Source organism: Glandiceps talaboti, chromosome 23 (genome assembly GCF_964340395.1).
Source record: "Glandiceps talaboti chromosome 23, keGlaTala1.1, whole genome shotgun sequence".
NCBI lineage: Eukaryota > Metazoa > Hemichordata > Enteropneusta > Spengelidae > Glandiceps > Glandiceps talaboti.
This window is the reverse complement of record NC_135571.1, coordinates 15463614-15489973: the sequence shown is the minus strand read 5'-3', so window position 1 is coordinate 15489973 and position 26360 is coordinate 15463614. Positions and strand designations below refer to the sequence as shown.

Sequence of the window (26360 nt, the reverse complement as noted above, 5' to 3'; positions counted from 1 at the left end):
ATGGGATCGTGTATGTGGGTGTGAGTGACGGCAAGTTAGAAATTGTGTTAGTTGAGATATGTAATTTGTTATCATCACTGTATGTGGGTGTGAGTGACGGCAAGTTAGAAATTGTGTTAGTTGAGATAAAATTTGTTATCATCACTGTATCATTTAATTTAAAGGAAATGTGTGAAACTTTTGTAAATGTTTATATGATTGAGCATTTTGTTTACAACCTCACTTCCTGAAATGATGTCAGATTAATCACAATCATGATTGTGCAAATCCAACGCACCTCTTGGTGCTATTTATCTTGTGCTAGGAAGAATTATAAACATCTCATTGAGGGCACTATTTGTCTTATTCTTGGTAGAATTATGAACAACAACAACACACTTGAGCTAGAGGTATGAAAAGATTGATTGAGGGCGCTATATGGCTTCATTTATATTGATATTCATAAATTCAAAATAAAATAAATAGATACAAGTCACAACTACACATACTTTCAAAACATGAGAGTTTCTATTGAATCTTGTCATCAGATGACATAAAAGAGTACAACATACACTTGTCCTACATGTATGCTTGACAGACACTCTTGTCAACAATATTTGCAGCATGCATAACATTGGAAAAGAAAGTAGTCCAAAATTCCCACAACTGACCTTATTTGGGCAAAGTGTGCCGGTCCATGCTACGGAAAATTACTACCTGGGTACAGCTCACAATTTCTCCATAGCAATGCATAAGGATGTGATTATAGGTATATGATATTAAGTGTTATATAACCTGGTACGCACTTATTTCTACTTTATAATTCAATTGCAAGGTAGCCCTATTTAAATTGAAAATATATTTAGATTCTGTTGTTGGACTTGCAATGACTAGACAAATAACACTTTCACAACTTTAATATTTAGAGTTATTCTGGGATTCAGAGGGAAACTTACTGATATGATGACAATGCAAAATAAAAAATAACTTTTATAGAATTTTATTTATTCACATTTTGTGTTCTATCACAAAACACCCTTTCCTTAGAACATATTTCAAGTTTGAAAACTAGGTATTAACTGCAGACAGTTTGAAAATTCAGTATTAACTGCAGACAGTTTGAAAACTCAGTATTAACAATAGAACTACAATCCTTCCTTCAATTTGACTTTCTCTGAGGACACATCTTTTGTTTACATTTTACCTTAATGTGTAAACCCATGACATAATATCTTTCAGATCATTGGGTTTATGTCATAACTGAAAGTGGACAATGATTTGAGAACTGATATCCAATGCACTGGAGAGAAATAAATCACTTTTTTCATCTTCAGATAAACGCTGTCCTTAATAGAGCAATGACAATGAAAATACAAGTTGATTTTCCATGATATGCTTAGTTCCTATAGTGAAAGCCACATATTCATAGCCCAAATGTCATCTAACAGATTTTTGGATTCATAGTCATAGTGTTATCCATATGGATTTTGAATACAGCAGCCCATGTCACACTCTATTAGGTAAGGATGCAGTTAGCTTTAGAATTCTCCGTCCAAGATGAGCGTTATGTTGTTGTAAGTAACGAATCATATCAGCTTGTTTCTCAAGGACATCATCTATGTGATCAGTATCTCTGTAAAATGTAATACAACATAGTCAAGTCAATATTCATGGTTCAACACTATAAGGTGCAACAATGATATTAATGTAGAATGCCCCTCAGATCTGCATAAAGTTGGATGTTGCTATGGTTGTGATGTTGTTGCTAGGCATATTTGCATACATTTTTTGAATGTTTATTCACTTGCATACTAATCCTTGTTGTGATATATGCAATATAAATCACTTGGCTAATGAAAATAACAAATACTTGTAAAAACACTCATGGCCTATTTTGTCACTACAAGTCTAACAAGTCACAGTGACAAAGCCCCTTAGGTCATGAGTCTAGCAACTCATAGTGACAAAGCCCCCTTAGGTCATGAGTCTAGCAACTCATAGTGACAAAGCCCCCTTAGGTCATGAGTCTAGCAACTCATAGTGACAAAGCCCCTTAGGTCATGAGTCTAGCAACTCACAGTGACAAAGCCCCTTAGGTCATGAGTCTAGCAACTCATAGTGACAAAGCCCCTTAGGTCATGAGTCTAGCAACTCACAGTGACAAAGCCCCTTAGGTCATGAGTCTAGCAACTCATAGTGACAAAGCCCCTTAGGTCATGAGTCTAGCAACTCACAGTGACAAAGCCCCTTAGGTCATGAGTCTAGCAACTCATAGTGACAAAGCCCCTTAGGTCATGAGTCTAGCAACTCATAGTGACAAAGCCCCTTAGGTCATGAGTCTAGCAACTCACAGTGACAAAGCCCCTTAGGTCATGAGTCTAGCAACTCACAGTGACAAAGCCCCTTAGGTCATGAGTCTAGCAACTCACAGTAACAAAGCCCCTTAGGTCATGAGTCTAGCAACTCATAGTGACAAAGCCCCTTAGGTCATGAGTCTAGCAACTCATAGTGACAAAGCCCCTTAGGTCATGAGTCTAGCAACTCATAGTGACAAAGCCCCTTAGGTCATGAGTCTAGCAACTCATAGTGACAAAGCCCCTTAGGTCATGAGTCTAGCAACTCATAGTGACAAAGCCCCTTAGGTCATGAGTCTAGCAACTCATAGTGACAAAGCCCCTTAGGTCATGAGTCTAGCAACTCACAGTGACAAAGCCCCCTTAGGTCATGAGTCTAGCAACTCATAGTGACAAAGCCCCCTTAGGTCATGAGTCTAGCAACTCATAGTGACAAAGCCCCCTTAGGTCATGAGTCTAGCAACTCACAGTGACAAAGCCCCCTTAGGTCATGAGTCTAGCAACTCATAGTGACAAAGCCCCCTTAGGTCATGAGTCTAGCAACTCACAGTGACAAAGCCCCTTAGGTCATGAGTCTAGCAACACATAGTGACAAAGCCCCCTTAGGTCATGAGTCTAGCAACTCATAGTGACAAAGCCCCCTTAGGTCATGAGTCTAGCAACACATAGTGACAAAGCCCCCTTAGGTCATGAGTCTAGCAACTCATAGCGACAAAGCCCCCTTAGGTCATGAGTTTAGCAACTCATAGTAACAAAGCCCCTTAGGTCATGAGTCTAGCAACTCATAGTGACAAAGCCCCTTAGATCATGAGTCTAGCAACTCACAGTGACAAAGCCCCTTAGGTCATGAGTCTAGCAACTCATAGTGACAAAGCCCCTTAGGTCATGAGTCTAGCAACTCATAGTGACAAAGCCCCTTAGGTCATGAGTCTAGCAACTCATAGCGACAAAGCCCCCTTAGGTCATGAGTCTAGCAACTCATAGTAACAAAGCCCCTTAGGTCATGAGTCTAGCAACTCATAGTGACAAAGCCCCTTAGGTCATGAGTCTAGCAACTCATAGTGACAAAGCCCCTTAGGTCATGAGTCTAGCAACTCACAGTGACAAAGCCCCCTTAGGTCATGAGTCTAGCAACTCATAGTGACAAAGCCCCCTTAGGTCATGAGTCTAGCAACTCATAGTGACAAAGCCCCCTTAGGTCATGAGTCTAGCAACTCACAGTGACAAAGCCCCCTTAGGTCATGAGTCTAGCAACTCATAGTGACAAAGCCCCCTTAGGTCATGAGTCTAGCAACTCACAGTGACAAAGCCCCTTAGGTCATGAGTCTAGCAACACATAGTGACAAAGCCCCCTTAGGTCATGAGTCTAGCAACTCATAGTGACAAAGCCCCCTTAGGTCATGAGTCTAGCAACACATAGTGACAAAGCCCCCTTAGGTCATGAGTCTAGCAACTCATAGCGACAAAGCCCCCTTAGGTCATGAGTTTAGCAACTCATAGTAACAAAGCCCCTTAGGTCATGAGTCTAGCAACTCATAGTGACAAAGCCCCTTAGATCATGAGTCTAGCAACTCACAGTGACAAAGCCCCTTAGGTCATGAGTCTAGCAACTCATAGTGACAAAGCCCCTTAGGTCATGAGTCTAGCAACTCATAGTGACAAAGCCCCTTAGGTCATGAGTCTAGCAACTCATAGCGACAAAGCCCCCTTAGGTCATGAGTCTAGCAACTCATAGTAACAAAGCCCCTTAGGTCATGAGTCTAGCAACTCATAGTGACAAAGCCCCTTAGGTCATGAGTCTAGCAACTCATAGTGACAAAGCCCCCTTAGGTCATGAGTCTAGCAACTCATAGTAACAAAGCCCCTTAGGTCACAAGTATTTTCCATGGCTGAATGAAGAAAACCATTTAGAAATAATATGTAATTATCATTAGGAATTCATTAGTTTCATCTGAAATTTTGTACCTAAAATTATAGCCAATAGTTAAAATCTTAAATTTGACAGTTTTCCATACATTGAGAGTTTTTACTTTATTTTCATAGAAAGTCTTCTAAATTCAGACAAATTCAGGTAAACATTTCTCATACTCCAATACCTTTACAAGTTTGAAAACAGTTTCCAATTCTGCAGGTGATTTCTGGAAAAAAGTATTGAAAGGAGAGTTAAAACTTACTTGAATCCTACGTCTGTTGTTTGTATGTGAGATTGTAGATATCCTGACATCATATCATCTTGTTCTACATCAGGGACAGATTTTGTTTTGTTGAACTTCATCACTTGATCTAGAACAAATCAAAAAATAAACACTGATGTAAACTTTACAAAATACTCCTGGCTTGTCTTTGTTTGAATAGTATTTCAAGTGATTTGTGCTTGCACCAATGTTGGCAACCATGGTTACACAGGTTGGAAACCCTGGTTTACATAGGTTAGCAACCCTGGTTTACATAGGTTGGACCATTGGTTTACATAGGTTGGTAACCCTAAGTTTACATAGGTTGGAAACCTTTGGTTTACACAGGTTGGAAACCTTGGTTTACATTGGTTGGAAACCTTGGTTTGCATTGGTAGGAAACCTTGGTTTACATAGGTTGGAAACCTTGGTTTACATAGGTTGGAAACCTTGGTTTACATAGGTTGGAAACCTTGGTCTGCATTGGTTGGAAACTTTTGGTTTACACAGGTTGGAAACCTTGGTTTACATTGGTTGGAAACCTTGGTTTGCATTGGTTGGAAACCTTGGTTTACATAGGTTGGAAACCTTGGTTTGCATTGGTTGGAAACCTTTGGTTTACACAGGTTGGAAACCTTGGTTTACATTGGTTGGAAACCTTGGTTTACATAGATTGGAAACCTTGGTTTACATAGGTTGGTAACCCTAAGTTTACATAGGTTGGAAACCTTGGTTTACATAGATTGGAAACCCTGGTTTACATAGGTTGGAAACCTTTGGTTTACATAGGTTGGTAACCCTAAGTTTACATAGGTTGGAAACCCTGGTTTACATAGATTGGAAACCTTGGTTTACATAGGTTGGAAACCTTGGTTTACATAGGTTGGAAACCTTGGTTTACATAGGTTGGAAACCTTGGTTTACATAGGTTGGAAACCTTGGTTTACATAGGTTGGAAACCTTTGGTTTACACAGGTTGGAAACCTTGGTTTACATTGGTTGGAAACCTTGGTTTACATTGGTTGGAAACCTTGGTTTGCATTGGTTGGAAACCTTGGTTTGCATTGGTTGGAAACCTTGGTTTACATTGGTTGGAAACCTTGGTTTACATTGGTTGGAAACCCTGGTTTACATAGATTGGAAACCTGGTACCCTGGTACATAGGTTGGAAACCCTGGTTTACAGAAACCTTTGTTTACATAGGTTGGAAACCCTGGTTTACATACATGTAGGTTGGTAACCCTGGTACCCCAGTTTACATAGGTTGGAAACCCTGGTTTACATAGATTGGAAACCCTGGTTTACATTGGTTCGAAACCCTGGTTTACATAGATTGGAAACCCTGGTTTACATAGGTTGGAAACCCTGGTAGCCTGGTTTACACAGGTTCGAAACCCTGGTTTACATAGATTGGAAACCCTGGTTTACATTGGTTGGAAACCCTGGTAGCCTGGTTTACACAGGTTCGAAACCCTGGTTTACATAGATTGGAAACCCTGGTTTACATTGGTTGGAAACCCTGGTTTACATAGATTGGAAACCCTGGTTTACATTGGTTGGAAACCCTGGTTTACATAGATTGGAAACCCTGGTTTACATAGGTTGGAAACCCTGGTTTACATTGGTTGGAAACCCTGGTTTACATAGGTTGGAAACCCTGGTAGCCTGGTTTACATAGGTTGGAAACCCTGGTTTACATGGGTTGGAAACCCTGGTTTACATAGGTTGGAAACCCTGGTAGCCTGGTTTACATAGGTTGGAAACCCTGGTTTACATAGGTTGGAAACCCTGGTTTACAGAAACCTTTGTTTACATAGGTTGGAAACCCTGGTTTACATACATGTAGGTTGGTAACCCTGGTACCCTGGTTTACATAGGTTGGAAACCCAGGTTTACATACATGTAGGTTGGTAACCCTGGTACCCTGGTTTACATAGGTTGGAAACCCTGGTTTACATAGATTGGAAACCCTGGTTTACATTGGTTGGAAACCCTGGTTTACATAGGTTGGAAACCCTGGTTTACATAGGTTGGAAACCCTGGTAGCCTGGTTTACATAGGTTGGAAACCCTGGTTTACATAGGTTGGAAACCTGGTTTACATAGGTTGGAAACCCTGGTAGCCTGGTTTACACAGGTTGGAAACCCTGGTTTACATAGGTTGGAAACCCTGGTTTACATTGGTTGGAAACCCTGGTTTACATAGATTGGAAACCCTGGTTTACATAGGTTGGAAACCCTGGTTTACATAGGTTGGAAACCCTGGTTTACATTGGTTGGAAACCCTGGTTTACATAGGTTGGAAACCCTGGTTTACATAGATTGGAAACCCTGGTAGCCGGGTTTACATAGGTTGGAAACCCTGGTTTACATGGGTTGGAAACCCTGGCTATTACATTGTGTTCTGTGCTGCAAATTACTTCAATGCAAAGTGGTGCAAAATACTACTGAATGTACATGTAGATAGTGTCATTAAAAGGAAGTGATTGTAGAACAAATGGAAATTATCAAATTCATAACTGAAGTTCAAGATTATCACTATCAGTCATTGTTTCGGTTGGAGTAAACACGACATACTGAACGAAAGCCTTAACATTTCTCAGGATGGTGATGACCAGTTCCAACGCTTCCAGAAGAAGGGACTCCATTTCCTACATCTCAATACTCGAAGTCTGCTGCCTAAGATGGAGGAAATTCGTCTTATCGCTACACGCTCAAGGGCAGCAGTTATTGGAATTACCAAGACCTGGTTGGACAGTTCTGTAGAAAATTCAGAGGTGGAGATTCCAGGATACATTATTCAGCGGAAAGACAGACAACGTACCGGTGGTGGTGTTTGCATTTACGTTCGTCATGTCTTTAATCCTCGTAATGACCCGAACATGGACAAGTTCAATCTTAAGCTCATCGTGTGCAATAGCAATGCAGGTGTACCTGTGGACGTCGGCACTGGCTGTATTGTTGTTTGTCTGTGAGTTTTTATCGAACTTCTCTACCAGTAGTCTAGTCACTGACAAAGTCATGCAAATTCAATATGAATATAAGACGGAAACCAACGAGATGGAAAAGACCTCGTGGTAAGAGAGGAGGCTATGTGAATTTCTGTCCTTCATTTCCAAAAATTCCAACCGTTATTGGTGTCTTTAAACGTCATGCTGATTACAAGTTTGCTTCGACTCCTGTCAGAGGTAGTACGCTAACTTCAATCAAAAGAACTTCGTCATATTATTTATGTGACTGTGTAAACTTCACTCTGTGGAATGCAAGATCAATGGATAGTAAAGTCGGAGCATTATGTGCTTCGATTCTTTCAAATAGTACAGACATTTTTATGATTAGTGAATCCTGGATCACTGAGAGAAATCGAGCCTTAGTAGAAGCAAATTTTTCATCTTCCATCTCAGGCTACACTATATTGCAAGCACCGTGATGTCATCGCAAGGGTGGTGGTATAACATTGATAACAAGATCTAATTTAATGGCTAAGAAGAACAAGTCCGATAAGTTTAAATCTTTTGAGGTAATGGACGTGAACATCTGTGTGGGTAGTTCAGACCTTCGTATTGTGATTATTTACCGCCCGCCATATTCTGTGAAGCATAAATTCACCGAGAAAGTCTTTTTCTCAGAATTCGGCACTTTAATGGAATGCCTGTTACTCGCACCTGGTCGCTTACTGATAGCAGGTGATTTTAATATTCATGTTGATGATGGAAATGACAGTGGCACTCGTCAATTCAATGATCTTATTCAATCCCTCAGTCTTACTCAACACGTAGTTGGGAGTACACATCAGAATGGTCATACTTTAGACCTTGTACTGACCCGTTCCTCTGACCCATGGCTATAGGAAACTTCATGATAGACAATAAAATGCCATCTGATCACGCTGCAGTTCACTTTAAGTCTATGATCACTCGCCCACCTCCAACAAGGATAATCAGGGAACAGCGTAACTTAAAGAACATTAATGTACTGGAACTTCAACACACTCTCGCAAACACACTAAATTCTACAAAGTCGACCTCGATTCAGGAGGTAAATGAGCTGACAGAACTTTACAACTCTACATTGAAGAGCTTGTTTGACATGCACGCTCCTGCCACACAGAGAACTATCGTGCAGAAATCCTGTGCTGAATGGTTTACACAAGATCTATTGACTGAACGCAGGACTTTAAGATCACTTGAACAAAAGTGGCCGCTTTCTAAACTTGAAATTGATAGACAGATTTTCACCACTGCTCGTGCTGAGTACAACGAAAAGCTGGCAATGAAGAGAGAGTCTTTTTATCGAAGTAAAATCGAAAATGCAAGTACTGAGGAACTTTTCAGAGTTGTTGATGACATATCTTGTTCAAAGAAATCTGCATCGGATATTCTCCCAAATAACCTTGAATTATCTAAATTACCAGTTGCTTTTGCAAATTTTTTTGAACAGAAAATAATAGATATTCGTGCAAGACTCCAAAGTACTAGTTCTTTTAATGTTGAGCCAATTTCGTCTCAGAACTTGCTTTGTGTTTTTGAACCTTTGTGTCTTGATGATGTAATTTCTATTATTAGTAAAATGCCTTCTAAGACGTGTCAGTTAGATCCACTTCCAACACAGCTGGTTAAGGCATGTGTAAATGAATTGTCCCCAGTGTTGCTTCAAATTGTAAATTCATCGTTTTCCTCTGGTGTTTTCCCTACTGACTGCAAAACAGCCATTGTTCGTCCGCTCATTAAGAAAACTAGTCTTGATTTTAATATAATGAACAACTATCGACCTGTATCTAATTGCAGTTTCCTTGACAAGTTTTTAGAGAAATGTGCCTTTTTTCGTTTAAATCGTTAATTGTGTGATAACTCATTATATGGTCATTTTCAGTCTGCTTATCGTGAGGGGCATGGCACCGAGACTGCACTTTTACGTATGCTAAATGATGTTAAGCATCATAATGTCATTCTAGTTCTTTTGGATTTGTCAGCTGCAATCGACACCATCGACCATAACATTCTCTTGGGCAGGCTGTGTTCCCGTTTTGGCATACAAAGGTAAATTGGTTTGAATCCTTTTTGAAAGGTAGAACGCAACAAGTGTCTGTTAAGTCGATGATGTCGGATGAACGCATTCTGAAATATGGTGTACCACAGGGTTCAGTGCTTGGGCCTGTTTTGTTTGCTTTGTACATGGCTCCGATTGAGGACATCATCACACGTCATGGCTTAAATTCCATTATATATGCTGATGACTCTGGGTTATATATTGCTTGTGACACCCTTGCTCAACCCACTGTCGTTACACGTGTAGAGGCATGTGTGGATGAAATTCGTCAATGGATGATGACAAATAAGTTGGTGCTCAATGATGGTAAGACCGAGGTTGTCTGGTTCACACCCCCCAATAGTGCGGTTGGTTCACAGTCAGGTTCGATTAATGTACGAATAGGTGATGCCATGATTTCTCCATCAACTGTTGTGCGTGACCTTGGTGTGGTGGTTGACTCATTTGGACTCATGGATGAGCATATTCGTTATGTTTGTAAGGGGGCGGCGTCTCATTCACTCTGGCGGTTGAGTAAAATTTGAAAACTGTTGGACCAGTCTAGTGCTGAAAAATTAGTTCATCCTTTTGTTACATCGAAATTACATTACTGTAACAGTTTGTTTTTCGGTCTACCTGCATATAAATTGAACAAACTTCAACATATTCAAAACTCTGCTGCTCGATTGGTGACAAGATGGAGGATTGGTCGTCAAGCTGATGTGAATCCAGTGCTGAAGGATTTACATTGGCTGCCAATCGAACAGCGAGTTCCTTATAAAATTCTTTGCATTATCTTCAAAATTATCCGTCAAGGAGAAGTAGTGCCGAACTACTTGTCCGAACTTATCAGTATCGATCATCCATTACATAATACGAGAAAGAGTGTTGGAATCAGGCTGAATCCTTTCTCTATTAAAGATCATGGAAAACAACCTTCTAAAACGTATGGTGACAGGGCTTTCAGTGTGTATGCTCCTAAACTGTGGAATAGTTTACCGCTCGAGCTTCGACTACTTGAGAAATTTGCTCCTTTCAAGAAGAGTCTTAAAACGTATATTTTCCGACAATGCTATTGCTGATGTTTTTAAATTGATTGCTAATTTTTAAATCCGATTTTGTTTTAGAGACGCTTTCAAAATATTCATTGTGTTTTTATGCTAGATTTTTGTTGTTGTTGTTCTTTTGCTAGTCTTTCTCATTTTGTAATGTTCAGACCGCTGAGACATGTTTGTGTAGTGGTCTTTAAACAATAAATTATTATTATTATTAATTTACCAACTGGAGTGACAAGAACAAGTGAATCCACCTTAGACTTGATAATGGTTACCAATCAAGAAAACATAAGTCAGTATGGTGTATTAGCTATCGGTTTTAGTGATCATTTGCCCATATTCTGTACACGTAAGATTTTCAGATCTCGGATTAATAAGCACAGTTCTGTACGTGTCCGCTCTTTGAAGCAGTACAGTAAAGAAAAACTTGTTAAAAAACTTGAGGATATAAACTGGTCAGGTGTGATAACCTGTTCTGATGTGGACCGGTCATGGTCAAATTTTAAATGTAATTTCATGTCTGTTCTTGACTCAATAGCACCATTCAAAGAAGTCTGTATTAAGCAAAGAACAGAACCATGGATGTCTGATGAGATCCTTGATATGATCAGGAATAGATATAAATTTCTAAAAAGGTTCAGGAAGTCAAGAAGTCAGACTGAGTATGAAAAATATCTTGACTATCATAATAAAGTAAAGTACAACCAGATTTAAACTGAATGCCTCCCGTAAGGGAATCACAAATTATGCAAATAACTCATTAAACTAAAAAAAACAAACTATGGTAACAGGTTTTGTTTTCGGACAAGCGTGCTTTCTTAGGTTAATGTATGTGCCAAATTATACGGAATTTGAAGATTGCATGATACTGCTTAATTACTGAATATCGTTCATTATTGAAAATACTCATTAAAGGTAAAAGTTGTAGGAACAAACTTCATAGGATACCACCTAGTTACCTAAAATAATTAATTATGCAAATTTTTCATTAAAACTGACTAAGCTATATCAAATATTTTATAGGACATATCTGCTTTGTTATGGTTAACGTATGTACTAAATTATATTGAAATTCAAGTATGCAGTCTTAATATAGCCTAATTACCGAAAATAATTAATTATGCAAATTATTCACTAAATCTTCAAACAAAATCAACAACTTTTATAGGAGATATGCACTCTGTTATGTTTAACGTATGTAATAAATTGTATTGAAATTGAAGTATGCAGTCTTAAGATATAGCCTAATTACCAAAAATCATTAATTATGCAAATTATTCATTAACACTGTAAGGTACATCAACTAACTTGATAGGACATGTGTTTCTCATGGTTAGCGTATGTACTAAATTATGTTGAATATGAAGGATGCAAATTATTCGTTAACGCTGTAAGGTACATCACCAAATTTTATACGACAAATGTATGTTGTTATGTTTAACGAATATACTAAATTATATTGAACTTAAAGTATGCAGTCTTAAGATATTGCTTAATTAATTTCTCTAATTAAACATTAACAGATCTGGCTCAAAACCTAATCAGGTCTAGCCATTACCCTAAAGATTATATAGTCCAAATTTCATTATAATTGAGACAGCCGATTTTTAGCAAATGATGACACAAATCTAACAACATTGGTCTTAAGATTGATAACACCCTATGCTTCGATAAAACAACTTAAGAATGTTCCCACCAAATTTCGCACCAATCTGCCCAGTAGTTTCTGAGTTTAAGTTTTTTGACCAAAAATCACATTTTTTGACCCAAATCAAAGACCTGTGATGCAATCACTTTGATTTGATCAATTTCCCAACTAGACATACCAAAGGTAATGGAACCACCAAATATCTTGGCAATCGGTTCAGCGGTTTTTGACTTTAAGTTGTTTACACATCACACACACACACACACACACACACACACACACACACACACACACACACACACACACACACACACACACATACACACACACACACAGAGCGAGAGAGAGACAGAGACAGAGACAGACAGACAGACAGACAGAGAGACAGAGAGAGACAGAGAGAGAGACAGAGAGACAGAGAGACAGACAGATGGCGGATGATCCCTATAGCACTACTGAACCTCAGTTCAGTTGTGCTAAAAAAATCTAATGTCTAATTGGGATACACATTCAGACATTGGTTGTATAATGTACTAGTATTTTATTTCATAACTTGACTATAAACATATGGTGAGCTTCCATTACAGTTGTAATATTGCCTGGAAATTTGACTCAAAACATTGTGCCACTATCTTGTCGTCAACACAAGTCTGGGGGTCTACTAAACTAGCAAAGTTCATTCAAAGTTTAAAACATTTTATTATCTCTGCAAAACATTCTTTCAACGGGAAATGTATTTACCGGTCCTTGTGCTTTTTATAGAATCTTCACTCTGTTTCTGTGGTTTTATTCACCCGTTTCTGCATATCAACACTCAATTATTAAAACAGGCACTGCACAATGACGGTGATGAGCACTGACCTTGACAGCTCTCACGTGTTTCAAATATCACGTGAAAAAATGTACAAATCTCTCCAAAATAACTAAACCATTGCTGAATAATTGTTTTCGACGATCGGTCTTTTTGTTTTTACCTCAATGAATGAATCTAATCATGCTGAACCAGGCTGTCTTCGAGACTTGAGAGTTGACCTCAAATGCGTGACATTGCATCAGCAATTTCCGGATTGTCGTTCATGTAAGTTTCACGATGTCGGGCCTATCCCGCCTAGCTTTGAACCTTTTTGACGTCTTTTCCACATAAATTCTGATAAAATCAATTAGGGTGACGACCATATAAAATGTGGCCGGTACGATCGCACGATCGGCTCTTCCCATTAACTTTCGTTAACAAGAGTCACACCAGATTTAAACTGAATGGCTTCCGTAAGGACAAAGTTTTGAGCTTGTCGTTCCTACAGACAATTTCTTGTTGGAATACAACAGAACATACGCAAAAAGTTATTTTTTCTCATTGATTGCTATTTGCCCATTGCTGTTAGTGATCTCCTGGCCAACCACAACATGTAATGTGAAGCTTTATAGAACGTTGTAGCATAGCACTCATCATAGAAAGAGATTTAAAGGCCAAAAAAAAAATTGTTTCTGGTCAGTGCCCATCACTTAAGTACCCTCTTTCCTCGTTATTTTTTTCTTCAGTTCCGTAAGCCAATTCAGTCTGCAGACGAAAGGGAAAACACAAAAGTAACTCTCCTTACATTAATTGCCACTTCAATGAAGACAACTGCAGAACTAATCATGAACTAGCCCATGACATGCCCAACATACACACCTGCTGTAAAGTACTAAATATAAAGAACAGTAACTGCAATGATAAGTAGATTGATTAACATTTGTTGAGAATGTAAAAAAAAATAATCGCATCGTCGCACCACTTTAGACAACATTTCCTGACGAGAAACTATGTTTTCCTTTTTACATACATACATACATACATACATACATACATACATACATACATTCATAACCTATATTTTTGGCACAATAACAACACGACCTATATTTTTGGTATAATGACAACGCTTCGTATTGTAATATTACATGGAAAGTAATCTATTCGGTCTCCATCGATTAAAGAAAATGGCATCCATCACAATGCTGTACGTACATGTACCATTGTACGTATGTGTGTGACCTTGCACTTTGGACGAAAATGACGATTGATTTGATTTGTTACGTTCAAATGTTGAAGTCGTTCATCTTACATGTAGTTGCAAGTAACACTATAAATAATATGTATGAGTACTTACCAAATGCTCGAAATATGATAGACTCAGTGTTTGAGTACAGACGCTGTGCTAAAAACTTGTTCGATATCTTCACTTGCACAAAATGACCGTTGAGGGCATCCTTTAATGTCCATGACGATCTTGTGTAAATGTACCGAAAATATACCAATATCTTATTAAAACTATAAGCTACATTAGTAATATTTTCAGGACAGGTGTGCTTTGGTATCACAAATGTGTGTACCAAGTTATAATGAATTTGAAGCGTGCATTCTTGAGATATAGCCTAATTACCGAAAATCATTAATTACGTAAATTGCTCATTAATATTCACAGGTATTTTACCAAAACCTAATCAAGTCTTGCCATTACCCTATGGAATACGTCTGACACAGACAGTCAGACACACACACACTGACAAACCCACAGACTTCCACCCATAAATATATCTCTTCCTTGTGGAAGAAATGACATGTCGTACACACAGTGTTGTTTATCTCTCTGTTGTTCAATGTGTGCCAAGAGCGAACCCGTCTTGACTTTGCATTCAAATGATCCTTAAAAACTCGAGTAAGTAATTTTAGTAATGTAACAAGTAGAAAGTCGTGCCCAGGCCATGGGGTTAACCCTAATCGATGCCAGTTCGTCAAATACAACACGATCATTTCTGGTTGTGACAACTACCGCCAAATGGGAAAGAAGTCTCTATCAATTTGAGAAACTTTGCGATCGGCAAAAAGACTTCTTTTTAGGTGTTGATGAATCCATAATAAAATTAAGCAATAAACCACCCCTGGGAATGGTATACCAAGAGGTTTTGACCAGTGAACGAAATATATGCATGAGCGATAGCGAGTGCATATATTGAGTTCACTGGTCAAAACCGAGTGGTATACCATTCCCAGGGGGTGGTTTATCGCTATTATATTATACCAGTATATTGAAAATATCGGAAACAAGATAAGACGCAACATTTTCTGGTTTCATTTGCGCCCCATCCCTGCACGGACTACAATGTTCTAGACGAACAGTGAACATCAAAATTTGGACGCGTGCCAACTGTGCATTATCGCCCATTTTAGATGCGCTAGTTCGATGTCTGGACCAATCAGATCTCACAATTTGCGCCATCAATATACTAGTATAATATAATAAGGTTTTTATAGCAATCAAGTGGTTGTTTTTGTCACTCATTTATTGCTGAACATTCCATGCTCCGGCGATGCCATCTTACATGTATGCTGGATAATTCTTCTTATTACAGTTGTGTTCCAAAGTGAAGGTGTCGGTGTACAAAGCATGTAACTTGCAAAATTTAACCTGGAGGTCAAGATTCAAGTGTGCAGCTGTGGGTAATGGACATTGAACCATTCAAGTTAAATCGGTTCTAAGTCGGTTTTAATGACAGACAATCTATATTATGGGCTTACCAAAGTGAATGACAGACAATCTATATTATGGGCTCACCAAAGTGAATGACAGACAATCTATATTATGGGCTCACCAAAGTGAATGACAGACAATCTATATTATGGGCTCACCAAAGTGAATGACAGACAATCTATATTATGGGCTCACCAAAGTGAATGACAGACAATCTATATTATGGGCTCACCAAAGTGAATGACAGACAATCTATATTATGGGCTCACCAAAGTGAATGACAGACAATCTATATTATGGGCTCACCAAAGTGAATGACAGACAATCTATATTATGGGCTCACCAAAGTGAATGACAGACAATCTATATTATGGGCTCACCAAAGTGAATGACAGACAATCTATATTATGGGCTCACCAAAGTGAATGACAGACAATCTATATTATGGGCTCACCAAAGTGAATGACAGACAATCTATATTATGGGCTCACCAAAGTGAATGACAGACAATCTATATTATGGGCTCACCAAAGTGAATGACAGACAATCTATATTATGGGCTCACCAAAGTGAATGACAGACAATCTATATTATGGGCTCACCAAAGTGAATGACAGACAATCTATATTATGGGCTCACCAAAGTGAATGACAGACAATCTATATTATGGGCTCACCAAAGTGAATGACAGACAATCTATATTATGGGCTCACCAAAGTGAATGATTTTGGGAGACCAATAATCTAACTATACTGTGTAGTACGGTATAATCATTGTAGTTGCCATAGTGATACATGAAGGAAACATCAACTTACTCATATAGATCAGAATACAAGGCAAAGCAACCAAAAACTCCAATGTAATCAGCATTTCCATGTAGTTGACTGGTTCTAGTGCAGTAGATTTCTTGTCCAGTTTTAGGTTAAATACCACTGTAACTACTACCAGGAGAACAACTGTGCCTGTAAAGAAGATAATTATGATGACAACTTACTTATTGGCTATTACATGTGAAATGTAAGATTAGAAAAAAATGACATGTTACCCTACTGTAACAATGTAAGTCTGGATGCCAAATAAGGTGTTACAATAGTGTACTTAGTAAATACTCATTGACATGTATACAAACAATGTAAGTACTTAGTAAATACTCACCTACATGTATACAAACAATGTAAGTACTTAGTAAATACTCACCTACATGTATACAAACAATGTAAGTACTTAGTAAATACTCACCTACATGTATACAAACAATGTAAGTACTTAGTAAATACTCACCTACATGTATACAAACAATGTAAGTACTTAGTAAATACTCACCTACATGTATACAAACAATGTAAGTACTTAGTAAATACTCACCTACATGTATACAAACAATGTAAGTACTTAGTAAATACTCACCTACATGTATACAAACAATGTAAGTACTTAGTAAATACTCACCTACATGTATACAAACAATGTAAGTACTTAGTAAATACTCACCTACATGCATACAAACAATGTAAGTACTTAGTAAATACTCACCTACATGTATACAAACAATGTAAGTACTTAGTAAATACTCACCTACATGTATACAAACAATGTAAGTACTTAGTAAATACTCACCTACATGTATACAAACAATGTAAGTACTTAGTAAATACTCACCTACATGTATACAAACAATGTAAGTACTTAGTAAATACTCACCTACATGTATACAAACAATGTAAGTACTTAGTAAATACTCACCTACATGTATACAAACAATGTAAGTACTTAGTAAATACTCACCTACATGTATACAAACAATGTAAGTACTTAGTAAATACTCACCTACATGTATACAAACAATGTAAGTACTTAGTAAATACTCACCTACATGTATACAAACAATGTAAGTACTTAGTAAATACTCACCTACATGTATACAAACAATGTAAGTACTTAGTAAATACTCACCTACATGTATACAAACAATGTAAGTACTTAGTAAATACTCACCTACATGCATACAAACAATGTAAGTACTTAGTAAATACTCACCTACATGTATACAAACAATGTAAGTACTTAGTAAATACTCACCTACATGTATACAAACAATGTAAGTACTTAGTAAATACTCACCTACATGTATACAAACAATGTAAGTACTTAGTAAATACTCACCTACATGTATACAAACAATGTAAGTACTTAGTAAATACTCACCTACATGTATACAAACAATGTAAGTACTTAGTAAATACTCACCTACATGTATACAAACAATGTAAGTACTTAGTAAATACTCACCTACATGTATACAAACAATGTAAGTACTTAGTAAATACTCACCTACATGTATACAAACAATGTAAGTACTTAGTAAATACTCACCTACATGTATACAAACAATGTAAGTACTTAGTAAATACTCACCTACATGTATACAAACAATGTAAGTACTTAGTAAATACTCATCTACATGTAAGTCTACAAATCTAATAATTGGACCATGGCCATAAAACACATTTTATCAACTCTGTAGGTAGATACTTTTTAATTTCTTACCTGCTGAAATGACTGCTAAGGGAACTCGTCGTATATTTTTGGTTTGTCTACAGAATTCTAAGTAACCACGTTTTCTAAAGTTATGATGATGATATTTAATATATCTATCAATTATTAACACAATCAACCAGACTGCAGCATGTATGTATATCAGCAGTGAGAAGGAAATCATGTGATCATGGTGTGCACTGGAGTTTCCGTTGCTAAGGTACGTACTGCTATCTCTGTTGCTAAGGTAGGTCAATAATCCTGTGTTGTTTTGATTCACATAAGGTTCAACTACATAGGGTAGTATATAACTGGATAAAGTCATCAGTGTCTGCAAGATACAACATCACATTCAACAAAATAAATCAATTATTTTCATTTCTGCTGCCATTTGATTCTGAATGACAAAAGTCTTTGGGAACAATTTGAACATCAGTCAACCCAGTTGTAAAATTCTGAGTACCTGCAATAACATTTACATTTAATCTTTTACTAGAGGATCATCAACCTAATGTAAATACTGTAAACCAATGGGGATAATCAACCTAATGTAAATACTGTAAACCTATGGGGATCATCAACCTAATGTAAATACTGTAAACCTATGGGGATCATCAACCTAATGTAAATACTGTAAACCTATGGGGATCATCAACCTAATGTAAATACTGTAAACCTATGGGGATCATCAACCTAATGTAAATACTGTAAACCTATGGGGATCATCAACCTAATGTAAATACTGTAAACCTATGGGGATCATCAACCTAATGTAAATACTGTAAACCTATGGGGATAATCAACCTAATGTAAATACTGTAAACCTATGGGGATCATCAACCTAATGTAAATACTGTAAACCTATGGGGATCATCAACCTAATGTAAATACTGTAAACCTATGGGGATCATCAACCTAATGTAAATACTGTAAACCTATGGGGATCATCAACCTAACGTAAATACTGTAAACCTATGGGGATCATCAACCTAATGTAAATACTGTAAACCTATTGGATAATCAACCTAATGTAAATACTGTAAACCTATGGGGATCATCAACCTAATGTAAATACTGTAAACCTATGGGGATCATCAGCCTAATGTAAATACTGTAAACCTATGGGGATCATCAACCTAATGTAAATACTGTAAACATATGGGGATAATCAACCTAATGTAAATACTGTAAACCTATGGGGATCATCAGCCTAATGTAAATACTGTAAACCTATGGGGATCATCAACCTAATGTAAATACTGTAAACCTATGGGGATCATCAACCTAATGTAAATACTGTAAATCTATGAGGATCATCAACCTAATGTAAATACTGTAAACTGATGGGATAATCAACCTAATGTAAATACTGTAAACCTATGGGGATCATCAACCTAATGTAAATACTGTAAACCTATTGGATAATCAACCTAATGTAAATATTGTAAACCTATGGGGATCATCAACCTAACGTAAATACTGTAACCCTATGGAGATCATCAAGCTAATGTAAATACTGTAAACCTATGGGGATAATCAACCTAATGTAAATACTGTAAACCTATGGGGATCATCAACCTAATGTAAATACTGTAAACCTATTGGATAATCAACCTAATGTAAATATTGTAAACCTATGGGGATCATCAACCTAACGTAAATACTGTAAACCTATGGAGATCATCAAGCTAATGTAAATACTGTAAACCTATGGGGATCATCAACCTAATGTGAATACTGTAAACCTATAGGGATAATCAACCTAATGTAAATACTGTAAACCTATTGGATAATCAACCTAATGTAAATACTGTAAACCTATTGGATCATCAACCTAATGTAAATACTGTAAACCTATTGGATCATCAACCTAATGTAAATACTGTAAACCTATGGGGATCATCAACCTAATGTAAATACTGTAAACCTATTGGATCATCAACCTAATGTAAATACTGTAAACCTATGGGGATCATCAACCTAATGTAAATACTGTAAACCTATGGGGATCATCAACATAATGTAAATACTGTAAACCTATGGGGATCATCAACCTAATGTAAATACTGTAAACCTATGGGGATCATCAACCTAATGTAAATACTGTAAACCTATGGGGATCATCAACCTAATGTAAATACTGTAAACCTATGGGGATCATCAACCTAATGTAAATACTGTAAACCTATGGGGATCATCAACCTAATGTAAATACTGTAAACCTATGGGGATCATCAACCTAATGTAAATACTGTAAACCTATGGGGATCATCAACCTAACGTAAATACTGTAAACCTATGGGGATCATCAACCTAATGTAAATACTGTAAACCTATGGGGATCATCAACCTAATGTAAATACTGTAAACCTATTGGATAATCAACCTAATGTAAATACTGTAAACCTATGGGGATCATCAACCTAATGTAAATACTGTAAACCTATGGGGATCATCAACCTAATGTAAATACTGTAAACCTATGGGGATCATCAACCTAATGTAAATACTGTAAACCTATGGGGATAATCAACCTAATGTAAATACTGTAAACCTATGGGGATCATCAACCTAATGTAAATACTGTAAACCTATGGGGATCATCAACCTAATGTAAATACTGTAAACCTATGGGGATCATCAACCTAATGTAAATACTGTAAACCTATGGGGATCATCAACCTAATGTAAATACTGTAAACCTATGGGGATCATCAACCTAATGTAAATACTGTAAACCTATGGGGATAATCAACCTAATGTAAATACTGTAAACCTATGGGGATCATCAACCTAATGTAAATACTGTAAACCTATGGGGATCATCAACCTAATGTAAATACTGTAAACCTATGGGGATCATCAACCTAACGTAAATACTGTAAACCTATGGGGATCATCAACCTAATGTAAATACTGTAAACCTATTGGATAATCAACCTAATGTAAATACTGTAAACCTATGGGGATCATCAACCTAATGTAAATACTGTAAACCTATGGGGATCATCAGCCTAATGTAAATACTGTAAACCTATGGGGATCATCAACCTAATGTAAATACTGTAAACATATGGGGATAATCAACCTAATGTAAATACTGTAAACCTATGGGGATCATCAGCCTAATGTAAATACTGTAAACCTATGGGGATCATCAACCTAATGTAAATACTGTAAACCTATGGGGATCATCAACCTAATGTAAATACTGTAAATCTATGAGGATCATCAACCTAATGTAAATACTGTAAACTGATGGGGATAATCAACCTAATGTAAATACTGTAAACCTATGGGGATCATCAACCTAATGTAAATACTGTAAACCTATTGGATAATCAACCTAATGTAAATATTGTAAACCTATGGGGATCATCAACCTAACGTAAATACTGTAAACCTATGGAGATCATCAAGCTAATGTAAATACTGTAAACCTATGGGGATCATCAACCTAATGTGAATACTGTAAACCTATAGGGATAATCAACCTAATGTAAATACTGTAAACCTATTGGATAATCAACCTAATGTAAATACTGTAAACCTATTGGATCATCAACCTAATGTAAATACTGTAAACCTATGGGGATCATCAACCTAATGTAAATACTGTAAACCTATTGGATCATCAACCTAATGTAAATACTGTAAACCTATGGGGATCATCAACCTAATGTAAATACTGTAAACCTATGGGGATAATCAACCTAATGTAAATACTGTAAACCTATTGGATAATCAACCTAATGTAAATACTGTAAACCTATTGGATCATCAACCTAATGTAAATACTGTAAACCTATGGGGATCATCAACCTAATGTAAATACTGTAAACCTATTGGATCATCAACCTAATGTAAATACTGTAAACCTATGGGGATCATCAACCTAATGTAAATACTGTAAACCTATGGGGATCATCAACATAATGTAAATACTGTAAACCTATGGGGATCATCAACCTAATGTAAATACTGTAAACCTATGGGGATCATCAACCTAATGTAAATACTGTAAACCTATGGGGATCATCAACCTAATGTAAATACTGTAAACCTATGGGGATCATCAACCTAATGTAAATACTGTAAACCTATGGGGATCATCAACCTAACGTAAATACTGTAAACCTATGGGGATCATCAACCTAATGTAAATACTGTAAACCTATGGGGATCATCAACCTAATGTAAATACTGTAAACCTATGGGGATCATCAACCTAACGTAAATACTGTAAACCTATGGGGATCATCAACCTAATGTAAATACTGTAAACCTATGGGGATCATCAACCTAATGTAAATACTGTAAACCTATTGGATAATCAACCTAATGTAAATACTGTAAACCTATGGGGATCATCAACCTAATGTAAATACTGTAAACCTATGGGGATCATCAACCTAATGTAAATACTGTAAACCTATGGGGATCATCAACCTAATGTAAATACTGTAAACCTATGGGGATCATCAACCTAATGTAAATACTGTAAACCTATGGGGATCATCAACCTAATGTAAATACTGTAAACCTATGGGGATCATCAACCTAATGTAAATACTGTAAACCTATGGGATCATCAACCTAATGTAAATACTGTAAACCTATGGGGATAATCAACCTAATGTAAATACTGTAAACCTATGGGGATCATCAACCTAATGTAAATACTGTAAACCTATGGGGATCATCAACCTAATGTAAATACTGTTAACCTATGGGGATAATCAACCTAATGTAAATACTGTAAACCTATTGGATAATCAGCCTAATGTAAATACTGTAAACCTATGGGGATAATCAACCTAATGTAAATACTGTAAACCTATGGGGATCATCAACCTAATGTAAATACTGTAAACCTATTGGATCATCAACCTAATGTAAATATTGTAAACCTATTGGATAATCAACCTAATGTAAATACTGTAAACCTATTGGATAATCAACCTAATGTAAATACTGTAAACCTATGGGGATCATCAACCTAATGTAAATACTGTAAACCTATGGGGATAATCAGCCTAATGTAAATACTGTAAACCTATGGGGATCATCAACCTAATGTAAATACCGTAAACCTATTGGATAATCAACCTAATGTAAATACTGTAAACCTATGGGGATAATCAACCTAATGTAAATACTGTAAACCTATGGGATCATCAACCTAATGTAAATACTGTAAACCTATGGGGATCATCAACCTAATGTAAATACTGTAAACCTATTGGATCATCAACCTAATGTAAATATTGTAAACCTATTGGATAATCAACCTAATGTAAATACTGTAAACCTATGGGGATAATCAACCTAATGTAAATACTGTAAACCTATGGGATCATCAACCTAATGTAAATACTGTAAACCTATTGGATAATCAACCTAATGTAAATACTGTAAACCTATGGGGATCATCAACCTAATGTAAATACTGTAAACCTATTGGATAATCAACCTAATGTAAATACTGTAAACCTATTGGATAATCAACCTAATGTAAATACTGTAAACCTATGGACTACAGACTACTATGAATTGTATTCCCCAAGTTAAGGAAGTACAAAGAGCTGCTGTACAAATTGTTTCCTCTTGTAAATATTATATATATCTGTGACTGGAGCTCTCAGGAGAACAGGTACATTATAAATATGCTTATACTATCATCATTATTATTATGCCAGGAGTAATAATTGTAATGCACTAAGTACATACTAAGTATGCAAACATAGTAGGCTAGTATACTAAGTGTGCAAACATAGTAGGCTAGTAAACTAAGTATGCAAACATAGTAGTCTAGTATACTAAGTGTGCAAACATAGTAGGCTAGTAAACTAAGTATGCAAACATAGTAGTCTAGTATACTAAGTGTGCAAACATAGTAGGCTAGTATACTAAGTATGCAAACATAGTAGTCTAGTATACTTAGTATGCAAACATAGTAGGCTAGTATACTAAGTATGCAAACATAGTAGGCTAGTATACTAAGTGTGCAAACACAGTAGGCTAGTATACTTAGTATGCAAACATAGTAGGCTAGTATACTTAGTATGCAAACATAGTAGGCTAGTATACTTACAAAGGAAATGTAGTATGCAAACATAGTAGGCTAGTATACTTAGTATGCAAACATAGTAGGCTAGTATACTTACAAAGGAAATGTAGTATGCAAACATAGTAGGCTAGTATACTTAGTATGCAAACATAGTAGGCTAGTATACTAAGTGTGCAAACATAGTAGGCTAGTATACTAAGTATGCAAACATAGTAGGCTAGTATACTTAGTATGCAAACCTAGTAGGCTAGTATACTAAGTATGCAAACATAGTAGGCTAGTATACTAAGTATGCAAACATAGTAGGCTAGTATACTAAGTGTGCAAACATAGTAGGCTAGTATACTAAGTATGCAAACCTAGTAGGCTAGTATACTTAGTATGCAAACATAGTAGGCTAGTATACTAAGTATGCAAACATAGTAGGCTAGTATACTTAGTATGCAAACATAGCAGGCTAGTATACTTAGTATGCAAACATAGTAGGCTAGTATACTTAGTATGCAAACATAGTAGGCTAGTATACTTAGTATGCAAACCTAGTAGGCTAGTATACTTAGTATGCAAACATAGTAGGCTAGTATACTAAGTGTGCAAACATAGTAGGCTAGTTATAATAGTATGCAAACATAGTAGGCTAGTATACTTAGTATGCAAACATAGTAGGCTAGTATACTAAGTATGCAAACATAGTAGGCTAGTATACTAAGTGTGCAAACATAGTAGGCTAGTAAACTAAGTATGCAAACATAGTAGGCTAGTATATTTATTATGCAAACATAGTAGGCTAGTATACTAAGTATGCAAACATAGTAGGCTAGTATACTAAGTATGCAAACATAGTAGGCTAGTATACTTAGTATGCAAACATAGTAGGCTAGTATACTAAGTGTGCAAACATAGTAGGCTAGTAAACTAAGTATGCAAACATAGTAGGCTAGTATACTAAGTGTGCAAACATAGTAGGCTAGTAAACTAAGTATGCAAACATAGTAGGCTAGTATATTTATTATGCAAACATAGTAGGCTAGTATACTAAGTATGCAAACATAGTAGGCTAGTATACTTAGTATGCAAACATAGTAGGCTAGTATACTAAGTGTGCAAACATAGTAGGCTAGTATATTAAGTATGCAAACATAGTAGGCTAGTATACTTAGTATGCAAACATAGTAGGCTAGTATACTAAGTGTGCAAACATAGTAGGCTAGTATACTTAGTATGCAAACATAGTAGGCTAGTATACTTAGTATGCAAACATAGTAGGCTAGTAAACTAAGTGTGCAAACATAGTAGGCTAGTATACTAAGTATGCAAACATAGTAGGCTAGTATACTAAGTATGCAAACATAGTAGGCTAGTATACTTAGTATGCAAACATAGTAGGCTAGTATACTTAGTATGCAAACATAGTAGGCTAGTATACTTAGTATGCAAACATAGTAGGCTAGTATACTAAGTATGCAAACATAGTAGGCTAGTATACTTAGTATGCAAACATAGTAGGCTAGTATACTTAGTATGCAAACATAGTAGGCTAGTATACTAAGTGTGCAAACATAGTAGGCTAGTAAACTAAGTATGCAAACATAGTAGGCTAGTATACTAAGTATACAAACATAGTAGGCTAGTATACTAAGTATGCAAACATAGTAGGCTAGTATACTAAGTATGCAAACATAGTAGGCTAGTATACTTAGTATGCAAACATAGTAGGCTAGTATACTTAGTATGCAAACATAGTAGGCTAGTATACTAAGTGTGCAAACATAGTAGGCTAGTATACTAAGTATACAAACATAGTAGGCTAGTATACTTAGTATGCAAACATAGTAGGCTAGTATACTAAGTGTGCAAACATAGTAGGCTAGTATACTAAGTATGCAAACATAGTAGGCTAGTATACTAAGTATGCAAACATAGTAGGCTAGTATACTTAGTATACAAACATAGTAGGCTAGTATACTTAGTATGCAAACATAGTAGGCTAGTATACTTAGTATGCA

The 26360-nt window shown here is 36.5% G+C and overlaps 1 protein-coding gene across 1 annotated transcript in view; it reads right to left on the bottom strand.

The window, feature by feature from the left end:
* Positions 1 to 1003: 1003 nt before the first annotated feature.
* Positions 1004 to 26360, bottom strand: part of LOC144452997 (transmembrane protein 192-like) — a 40063-nt gene continuing 14706 nt past the window's right edge. Inside the window, exons 3-6 of the mRNA XM_078144251.1 lie at positions 18297 to 18615; positions 16565 to 16711; positions 4508 to 4616; positions 1004 to 1612 (exon numbers count right to left, since the gene is read on the bottom strand). Of these exons, the coding sequence (XP_078000377.1) occupies positions 1486 to 1612; positions 4508 to 4616; positions 16565 to 16711; positions 18297 to 18615 (702 nt within the window). The 3' untranslated portion in view covers positions 1004 to 1485. The remainder of the gene's footprint in view (positions 1613 to 4507; positions 4617 to 16564; positions 16712 to 18296; positions 18616 to 26360) is intronic.